Genomic DNA, 10,614 nt, shown 5'->3' with positions numbered 1-10,614 from the left:
ATGCAACTTTCACTGGCACTCATCTTCATCTTCGCTGTCGTCGAGTTCTTCGTCGCCGCTTGTGCTGCTATGGGAGTCTCTTTCACCGATGCTGCAAGAAGCAGCAATGCTTTCCGTCAGAGTGTACTCTTCAGGGTACATGAAGGTGTAAACATAATCTCTGACTTCCTGCTCAAGGTTGGTGGTGATTCTGCTTCTTGCAGCATTGGTGAAATAATTCCCTTCCAAGAGCTGTGCGATGTATGGCCCATCGCTTCTAAATAACGACGTGGCAACATCCTCAACTTTAATACACTCTTCCGGTACGGCCGTTCTAGGAGGGTACACAAGGCATTGTGGAAGATCATTTCCTAGCGGGTTTCCAACACAGATTCCATAAACTCGTTGGACGTTGTTTTCAGTCCGCTTCCTCTTTCTTTCATTTGACTTTCTGCGGTTTTCTTTTTTCCTTCTCCTTTTGTTGATGTGCTGTTTGAGTATGCCCTTGAATATGTTGTTATAATTGCTCTTATTTTCTAGTGCTTCCATGTCCTGCGTGACCTTCGTCAACTTAGCTTCTATACATTTGATCTGTTTTACATTAAAACTAAGGGCATTCATCAATTCAGATGAGGGAGATGCCAATGAGAGGCCAAATGCCACACGCTCAGGGCGAGCCATAACTAGGAGATCCGAAATTGACTTCTCTTTCTTTTGATTTGTTTTTCAAACAACAGCTTTCTGTAGTATAGAGATTGTAAATATTGTCTTCACAGTGAGCACAAAACGTGAAATAGGGGGACAATAGAGAAATATTAAAAAAGTTGAAATCTAAATATTGTTTGTTCAATTTTTTTTTTTGGGGGGGGGTCATCCCAAAAAATGACCGCTATAAGGAGGGGGGGGCCACGTGAAAAAATTGGTAAGCTGAGGGGGGGTCATGCGATTTTTAAATGGTGCTTCCCAAATCCCACCAGCCCTCCCTCCCTCATAAAAAATGAACGGTCCCTTGTCACGATGAAGATCCATCCGAGTTCTTGAAAGAAGGTTCTAAGAAAGAAACAACACTTGAAATGTCTTCGTGTAGTTCTGATTTTATTTTGGCGTTTAGTGAGCAATTCCTCCTTTGACTGTGTCAATGAACGAGAAAGGGAAAAAGAGTAAAAACCAGAGGATTATGTAGAAAACGTCTAGCCAACCCTTACATACTTCAGCGAATGTAAGACCATAGACATAAAGTGACTTTCCAAACGTGTTAGATCAGGATTTTTGTTATCAAGACTGAAAAGACCAACGTTTTTAAGCTGCGTGGCAAGCGTTCCCGCACGAAGAGCTTTTCGGCAATGCGGAGGCTACAACGGTTTAAGCCATAATGAGAACGTAAACACATCGAAAGATAATTGTATCTCAATCGATTCACATTAGAGTCTGAAATGCTTATGATAATTATTATAATAAAAACATAACAACTAGTAAAACTACTGCTTCGATTGTTACAATCTCAAGTATATGTACTATACTGAATATAGCTCTGTAGTCATAAAGTCTTGTAAACGAATAATACCCGCTTAGTAATTTATTTTGCAGTCGAATTAACGTTCCGAAAACCCTAGTAACTGTTGTAGAAATGCTTCGTCTCTGACGATGAACAAAGGAAATTAAACAGCAAAGCAAGTCTGTTTACTAATTAATTTTAAATTCAAAAAAGCATTCAATGTTTTGTTTTACATTGACGGAGTTAGCGAGCCGTGAAAAAAGAAGATACGAAGGTTTTTTTTAAAGTTTTCCAATTGTTTTCCTCGTCCACTTCACAATCTTGGATGCCCCCTAAAAAGCCTTCCTAAATTTAACTTGTTTCGTGTTCTTGGGTTGAAATTAAGTATTAGTCGATGTTTTATGAAAGTGACTGGGAAGCGTTGAATTAGCGAACGCGAAAATTTACGCGAGCTATAATTATTATGACCTGGATTTTATTTAATGTTTTCGACCAATAGCACAGCCTTTAAACAAATAATGCTTGTAATCAAAGCTATCAAAGTTCAGTTCTCGCTTATCGGCTTCAAGAGTTGTTTCTCCGACAGAGAGCTGCGAATTCTTAAAATGGACTTCAAACGTAAAGATGAAGTCAAGAACAAATGTCCTCCAAACTTGCGCTCAGCATCCCTTGTCATCCTGGTCCTTGTGGGAGTGTCTGTGATCAGCGCTGTCGTTTTACTTGTAGGCGAGGTCCGTGGGATGAATCGACGCCTCTCTACGTTCGAGAATACTTTGGAAGATTTGAAACGAAGTACTGATCAAGATCCCAAAATATCTGATGCTTCATCAGTTGAATTGAGCCCCAGAAAGAAGAGATCGGTATCGAGCAATGCAAGCCAAAAGCAATCGGACTTTGAAAAGCGACTTCAGGCTTTAGAGGAAAGGTTAGCAAAATTCTTGGTAACTTATTGCATAATTAAGAGTAGTACTGTTTGCGGTTTTCTGAATCTTGGCTAAAAAACGCTATAAAACGCTAGAAGATTGCAAAAATCTGTTGATTACATCTCCGAGCTCACCGCAAGCTCTGAAAAAAGGCTACCGGCATGTCAAGTCGGAGTTGAAACTATTAGCAGATGGGGTTTTAACTCGCAGTCAAATTAAGGAAAAATAACCCGTGTAACCGAAATGCTTTCTCTTCACAGAATGAACGAAACCAAAATATCCGCAATGCCGTCAGACGAGGCGAAAGATTGGTGGTTTCTTTCCCTCCTCCGAGGTTGGTAAAAATGAATGATAAATCAGCAGTAAGCTATGTTTTTTCCTGTTCTGTTAGCATACTCTTATTAATAAAACGTCTTTTGTTGTAGGACGGGATGGAAGGGATGGCAGAGAAGGAAGAGAAGGACCCCCGGGTCCCCCCGGAAAACCGGGCATTGCTGGTAGGTTAGTTCTCCATTAGTAATATATGTACCTATACGGGATTTATATTTGTATGTTATTTTCCCTCACTAATATTTCCCTCTCTAATATTTACCCTTAGTTTAAGACACACTGAAAGCTGGTGAGCTGCACTACCTCCAGGCTATCGTTTCCTCGTCGTTGTTTTTTTAAACTTACGAACAGGACCAAGATAGCCCATGCAGTGGTGGAGCTCTGGCTGGATTGGGGCCTGTAATCAGTAAAAGATTTGGCAATTTCTATTCTATTTCTAAGCTATCAGCGAAAGTTTCAGACCATTTCTCAGCTGTCAGTAAATTTTGTTGATCCAAGAGAAGATCAAGGCCTTAAATTATTAACTTAAGAGGGATTACCTTGGGTATATGGCATACTGGGAGGACCGACGTACTATCTTGTCTTGATCTAGCTTCTCTTGGTTGATCTCAGATTTCAGCTATAAGGTCAAAATGCGTCATTCCTCAGCTGACAGTTAAAATTATGAGCAATTCTCAGCAATCAGACCCTTACTTGTAAAACAATGTATGGTTTGCTATACCTTCGAATTCGTTCTTCTTGATGTCGGCGTGCACTCCACAGAAAATCATTAATTTCCTAGGTCTGGAAACGTTTATATTTCCTGTTTCCAACATTTTCCCACTACTTGTTATTGCCCAGCCTGGAGTTTCAAGAGTGGCCTTTTTTTGTCCTTCGTCCAAGATGAACTTTATTTTCGGTTTCCTGATGAGAAATGTGACAGAAATTCTTATTTTATAGGGATGCCGGGAAAACCTGGTACCAACAAGCCGGCTCCAGGCCCTCCCGGTCCCAAAGGTCCGGCTGGGAGTCCTGGGTTGGAGGGACCTCGTGGGCCTAAGGGCGATAAAGGACAAGACGGAGCTGGGGGATCTGGGGTCAAATATGTTCGCTGGGGAAGGACCACATGCCCTAATGGTGCTCAAATGGTTTATGAAGGTAAGATTAAAATTAACCAGTTATATATTGATCAAGGTTCTTATATTAGTTATTCAGAGATCTTTAAGTTAGGGAAGTTAGCAGAGTTACCAAATCAGTTTGATAAGAGTTAATATTAAAGGAAAATGTGAATTTCACTCAACTGCCAATCAAACTTGTAGCCTTTTCATACAGATTCTTAGATTTTCTTGAAAAATCAGTTTGGAAATAGTCGAACACAGGTGCCTTTGCTGGAAATAATACACATTCAACAGAACATCTTATTTTTGGTATCTGACAATTGTGATTCTCAATACTTACGTTAATTAGAAACGTTATGAGATTGGCATGATCAACATGTACCAGCAAATTTTCAAACCTAAAGAAAAGGTATGGCGGTCATTAATGAGAGTTGACATTTGCAAGTTGAGCCTGAAGGTTGTTAGATGCTAAAACATATTAGTATCACCCTACTAGTGGACTAATGCAAATCCTGCATTTTAATTGGCTACGCTACTAGAGGACTATTAGTAATAGTCCTCGAGTAGCGAAATTGGCGCGAACGAGCTTGACGCTTTCTTTCGTTTTATTCCCAAATAAATATTTCTTCAACTTGCATTTGCTAACATTATTGTTGCCTTTTCTGTCCGACTAGTCGGGTGATACTAAAACAATTAGACCCTTCGCCCTCAAAGGCCACGGGTCTATAGCCCATTCGGCTTCGCCTCATGGGCTATTGACCCGTAGCCCTTGCGGGCTACGGGTCTAATTGTTAATTATTCATGTTCAGGTTTTGTTGGAGGGAGCCATTACACCCATACTGGTGGGGGAGGAGAATACATCTGCTTGCCAAACAAGCCAAAGTACGACAAGTACAAGGACGGCAATCAAGCGGGTTCATATATTTATGGCACTGAGTATGAAGTCAGCTCGTATAGTCCATTTAAAAACAACCTCCATAATCACGACGTCCCATGTGTCGTGTGTTACGTCAAGTCACGTGCAATTCAGTTGATGATACCCGCAAGGAATGACTGTCCTTCAGGTTGGACGGACGAGTACCATGGGTACCTGATGGCAGATCACTACAGCCACAAACATTCAACCAGTTTCCTTTGCATTGACGGGGAAGCGGAGTTTGTTCATGGCAGCCACGCCAACAACAATGGCGCCCTTCTCTACCTCGTGGAAGCACGGTGTGGTTCGTTACCATGCCTCCCGTATGTTGAAGGTCGAGAGCTGTCATGCGCTGTGTGCACCAAATGAGTCAAATCAGGCCAAGAAAAAAGTCTTTAATAACAGCTTCAGGCACGGGTGATTTTTCTTCATAGGTGCAGAAGCAATTGTACGTTTATTCCGTAGGTTAATGCGCTTGTAGTGATGAAGAATCTCTGTCCTTATAAAATAAATAAAAGTCTTGAAGTATGAAGTTATGGTGGATTTGCTTCGGTAACTTTAAAGAACTGTGTAAATTAGAGAAACAGGCAAACAAAGACAACAGTCATAAAAGCAATTTCACATTCGGTGCCATTCTTTCCCTGTATTTAGACGGTGTATATAATATTATGGCGAAAGGAAAACCGGATTGATAAATATAATTCGGCCAGCCATGGATGTTCGCACTCCTCAAACCTTGCAGGAGCAATGTTTTATCAGTAACATAAGAAAATAGCCATTTTACGAGCCGCTTCAAACCTGTGCCCACTGTTTTCGGTATCCCATATACAACATGCCATTAGGGACAGCGCGTCTCCCAACCCCAAAATGCATCGGGAACGAAAGAATATCGAGATCGAAATGTATTGTGGGCCAAAATATAATCAGATAGTGGGAGCCTGGTCTCTAACACTTGAAACGCCTGGTTGATTTCAGCTTTAAAACGCAGTTAGCGACCACCAGCCCACGTTTTCTCGAAATATTTCTGAAAGGAAACACAAATTGTCCCTCGAACGTCTCAGTCGCAGAAAGTTTTGCTCATCAGATCAGTTGTGCACCACGGTATTTATTATCTTGCAATTCATTGACCTATTTGTTACTGGTAAATGTAAAGAATCCGATCCTACCGACGCGTCGGCCGACGTGTTGGCCGACGTGTTGGCCGACGCGTCGGCCACTTTTTAACCTTGTAACGTACAAACTGCGTCGGTGATGCGTCGGTGGTGCGTCGGTGGCGTGTCGGTGACTCATTTGAGCCTTTTTGAATTATTGCAAGGCTAAACGTACCTTTTCCAAACTGAACTGACATGCCTTCGATGGAAAACTTTCACTATGATATGAAAATAAGAAGTTTACTTTTGACCGCCATCTTGTTTTTCGTGCTCTTAGAACCCAGTTCCCATTCACGTTAGCCGACTGTCGGGCAACGCGTCGGCCGAGCGACGCATCGGCGGAGACTTTATCTTTATTTATTAAGCTAAACTTTATTGAGTTGGTCATTGACTTTTTCAAACTTGGTGGCTCCTAAAGGAGCCGTTTTTTTGTTGTTGTTGACAGAGCCCTCTAGGAATAGAAGGCATCCTCCAACACCAGCGGTAACAGCTTCTTCGCGACGCGAAGTCGTTTCACCAACGGCAACAGATCACCCAGCTGCCTTTGACACTCCTGCTCGATCCTTTTCACTGAAAGTTTCGGGTCTCCCAGCCTCTCCAAGGTGCTTTCGTACGTCACTTCGTTGACAATTCGTAGCTCCGCTATGCCGAGGAAGTCTCTGATCGTGCTGCGTGCTGTGCGTGATTTCTTATCGTTCAGGGTTGAGAGCACCGCCGCGTATCGTCGATGGATTTCCGCAAGGTCGTTCCGGTCGACCTTCGCAGCAGCTTCACGATTAGTTCCAGTTGGTAACCGACCCTTGACAAAACATCGAGAAGACCTCGGTACTAGTGTTTCATTTTTAAAATGGCGGCTATTTAGCTATCACGTTTTGGTCCTTTCTTATGAAGTTGTTATTGCTTCCAAGTGAAAGAAATAACAAAATAATAGTTAAAAAGGGAAAATATTTCGACCAACGCGTCGGTAAAGTGTCGGCCGACGCATCGACAATGTGCCGACCAACGCGTCGGTAGTGTGTCGGTGATGTGTCGGTGGTGTGTCGACCAACGCGTCGGTGATGTGTCGGCCGACGCATCGGTGGGATCGCATTCTTTACCTTTACCTTGTTACTAGTAAACGAACCTTAGCTTGTGTTGTGTATGTAGAAATTATATGTAGTTTCTTTAATTTGATTAACAATAATCATAACGGCTTGTCGTGTATTTAATGCAGTAATACAGAATTTCATACCGTAATTCCATTATAATTCCACACACATACCAACATTGAAAGCCTGAAAATATGTAATATAATATATAATAATATTTATCTGTTTTTTTTGTTTCTGCATGTAATGTTTGTTTCAGATTTGTTGCTTAAAAGCAGTTAAAACTCTAGAACAATATGAAATAACTATATGACAATATTGAAATGACAGTAGATGTCAGACATGTACTCAGAGTCCAATTTTCCTTAGAATGTTACTCGAGCCATGTATGGCAAAAAAATATTAAATTAATAGTAAACTTGTTGCAAAATCAATATAGTTCGCACTGTGCCGTTCAGGACTTACATGTACATGTGCATGTATATATCTGTGTTGGGGATCAAGTTGATAAAAATCCTACAGAAATGAGCTGATTGTTCAAATATTTATGCAAAGCACGATGCCCAGTATTGTGATAGCTCACTGAAATTAAATGTGTGAAACACAAGACTAGTTTCACCTCATGCCAATAATGATTTCACATCCTTATCCCTGTTCTATTTTACAGAACATTAAAAACATGGTCTAATATTATTATTAATACAAGCTGCTGGAATAGTGTTGAATGACTGCTCTGTCCTTTTTTGCTAATAACAAAATGATTTCAATTGAAAGAGACCTGGCATGTTCCATATAGGTCGTCCAGAAACAGTTAGAATCAGCTTTTAAAATTTCACTAGTCTGACCTGTAATGATTTCATATATTTTCTAGTGTGAAAATGTTTCCTGCACTAAATGCTCTAAATAATGATATCATCTTCCCTATTTAGCACAGCATCAAACAAACAATTTTGCCAAGGGACCTGTAGATCTAGGTTTTCATTATCCCTGGTGATCTTTTTCATTTTGATAGAAGTAAATTATGATGATGTTCTTCACAATGAAGAAGCTAAAGACCTGTGGATAACATAAGCCAATATCATAAGCCAATATGGCAGTAGCCTGCTAGAAGGCTAGTGTCAGGTTGCACAGTTATCTCTAGCTGTTCAAATCGTCACGAAAACATGTACAGCCTGCTACTGATCATATCACAAGGGCCATTTTAGAGATGAAAACTTAGGTCAAAAGGTTTCTAAAAGCACTCTTCTATCTTTGTACTACACTAACCACATGTCCTGCATTTTTCATGGGGCAGTGCATTTGGTTCATGTTAGAAGGAGTATTCCTTCCCAACATTGTTGTCTTTCTGTCGTTAAAGGATTTTGTGTTTGCAAACATGCGTTGTAAATATCAGAATAGTACTGGAAATGGGTCACGAAATAGGGTTTTACACATAATGCTCAAATTTGTTGTCATTATGCAAATGCTTGATGATCAAAAAATCTCACTATATATTATGCTCAAAAGACATCGGCCAGTTTTTGTCACTGTTATTCCCGCGTAATGCTAGATTCTTTTGCCTCGCTATTATGCTCAAAATAATGCCAGCACAATGTGTAAAACCATATAATGACCACTAATGGGGGTGAGGGAAAGATGGAGTGGTCATCAGTGGAAGTTGTGGCACTTCCACAATAAACAAACTAAAAATTTGTTTCACACTGACAAGAATACAGCTTCGTCTCTGCTCATGGGCAACACAAAATATAACCAGTATTGGGTCAGGTGTTGCAAGAAGATTGATTCTTTGATCACTGGACCCATTAACCATCAGAAAAGAGGGCTGTGCAAGGCTACCACAGCTGCGTTCACCAGTGTAATAACACCACATATATCAGTGCAACTCTGCAGGGAATAGTTACGGCATCGCCAGTCACATTCATGACCCTGCCAATTAGTCGCACTGAGAGAGTGGGCAAGCACCAAATGACTCTTTTTGTGCATTCCAACTTGTGGAATGTACCGTGCAAAATCATTGATGGCATCAATGATGTCTGGGGGAGGTTGCCAAGCCAGCATCTTATAGTATATGATCTTCATGAAAGGTCGCAGCTCAACATCTACCAGTACCCAATGATTACCACCATTTTGAGGGTTGCCAATGAAAGTTTTGCCATTCCTTTGTCCCACATTCAGAGTGAAAACCAGCCTTTTTAATGGTCCAGGGTTAAGTAACTTAGCTTTCCTCATCATCTTGTTGTGGATATTAACAACGACATTGGGCATAGTAGCATGGTATCATTTTGCATGTCATTAAGCTGTTTTAACACCCATGTGATGTGATCAGTATAGACCCAGCCTTGCATTCCCGATGCAGCAAGACAGGCAAGCTCATCTGCAGTCAATCCTGTTAATTAGTAACAACATGATATACTTTTCATCTGGCTTTACTAAATATTTTCTAAGGGAGTGGGGTAATAGACCTCAAAAAGCAGAGTTGGAGTGGGCTGCTAGCGGACAAAGATGTATATAAGATTATAAAGTTCTAAGCGTCACTGCTTTCTAATTCAACAAAACTGTGATACTGTATTGGAGATGGCATCCCCCAACCCCCCACCCCCCACCCCCTTTCCACCCTTCGACACCATGTCTAAAACCCTAATCGCATTTTTTCAGCTACAAAATAAGCATATCCCATTTTCTATTTTCCATCATTTTACTTTTTCGGGCTCGTGCACGCATTTTTGTTTTGTTTATCTTTAAAATTACACAAACTTTATTGCATATTTTAGCCGGTTCCAGTACTAGTTCAGGATATACCTGGAAAAATAAGCCTACACATCACGACATCACTCCACATGAAGTCATTTCTTAATTTTTCTTTAAAAAAAACTTACCATAACTTGGTAGCATATCGTCGGTAGGATTGTCCCAGATCATGGCTTTGAATTTGTCGATCGATTTCTCGCCTAGTTTTGGGCTGGCGAAAAGCTTTCGAAAACCACCTCAGTATTGTAAGCACTGGGTTTGCCCTGTCGACGGCTCAACTTTGCAAGGATCATTCTATACATAAATATTGAACAATGCTTGGAGCAATTCAAGTGAAAAATTTTATGCAGGATTTACCTTACCCTCTTAAAAATGATAAAATTAACCAGGCCTACTAATGTTAGAGACCAGGTTCCCGCTGTCTTGTTATATTTTGGTCCATAATACATTTCGACCTCGATATTCTTTCGTTTCCAAAGCATTTTGGGGTTGGGAGACGCGCTGTCCCTAATGGCATGTCAAAATGGCCGTGGCATTTATCAATCCTTCCTTGGCTTCCCGAATTACCGTTTACTGTTCATACATGTATGTGTGCCGAGAGTTGTCCAAAAGAGTGCTTCTACAAACATTTCAAGAGGTTTTTCAAGAGATTAAACCGGCTTCGAGGAAAACGATGGTCAGTAATACAAAGAACATCGAAGTATGTGACGGTCACGTTCGATACAGATGAGGAACGTATAAATCTACTTTATATACAAACCTACAGTTGGAAGGAAAAGCTGGCAGTTTTAATGCTACCTAGGTTTCTATGGAGTTCCATCCCCGCCAAAAATCAAAGCTGATCACAACATTCAACTTGACAGTCTAACAATTAACTTAGCAAACAT

At 40.8% G+C, this 10,614-nt stretch overlaps 1 protein-coding gene across 1 annotated transcript; it reads left to right on the top strand.

The window, feature by feature from the left end:
- The first annotated feature begins 886 nt into the window (after nt 1-886).
- On the top strand, nt 887-5,109 carry LOC145466745 (uncharacterized). The gene is made up of 5 exons (XM_081450451.1): nt 887-2,399; nt 2,658-2,731; nt 2,823-2,894; nt 3,667-3,864; nt 4,634-5,109. Exons 1-5 carry the CDS (start codon nt 1,957-1,959, stop codon nt 5,107-5,109), a joined length of 1,263 nt encoding a protein of 420 aa, XP_081306577.1. The 5' UTR covers nt 887-1,956.
- The last annotated feature ends 5,505 nt before the right edge of the window (nt 5,110-10,614 follow it).

This window comes from Orbicella franksi, chromosome 13, assembly GCF_964199315.1.
Source record: "Orbicella franksi chromosome 13, jaOrbFran1.1, whole genome shotgun sequence".
NCBI lineage: Eukaryota > Metazoa > Cnidaria > Anthozoa > Scleractinia > Merulinidae > Orbicella > Orbicella franksi.
Note: the sequence above shows the minus strand (reverse complement) of the source record. Positions and strands in the feature narration are given on the sequence as shown.

Coding starts and splice junctions, on each gene's coding strand:
- LOC145466745 (XM_081450451.1), top strand. CDS start 1,957: ATGTTTTCGACCAATAGCACAGCCTTTAAACAAATAATGCTTGTAATC. Junction 2,400..2,657: donor CTTCAGGCTTTAGAGGAAAG/GTTAGCAAAATT, acceptor TTCTCTTCACAG/AATGAACGAAACCAAAATAT. Junction 2,895..3,666: donor CGGAAAACCGGGCATTGCTG/GTAGGTTAGTTC, acceptor CTTATTTTATAG/GGATGCCGGGAAAACCTGGT.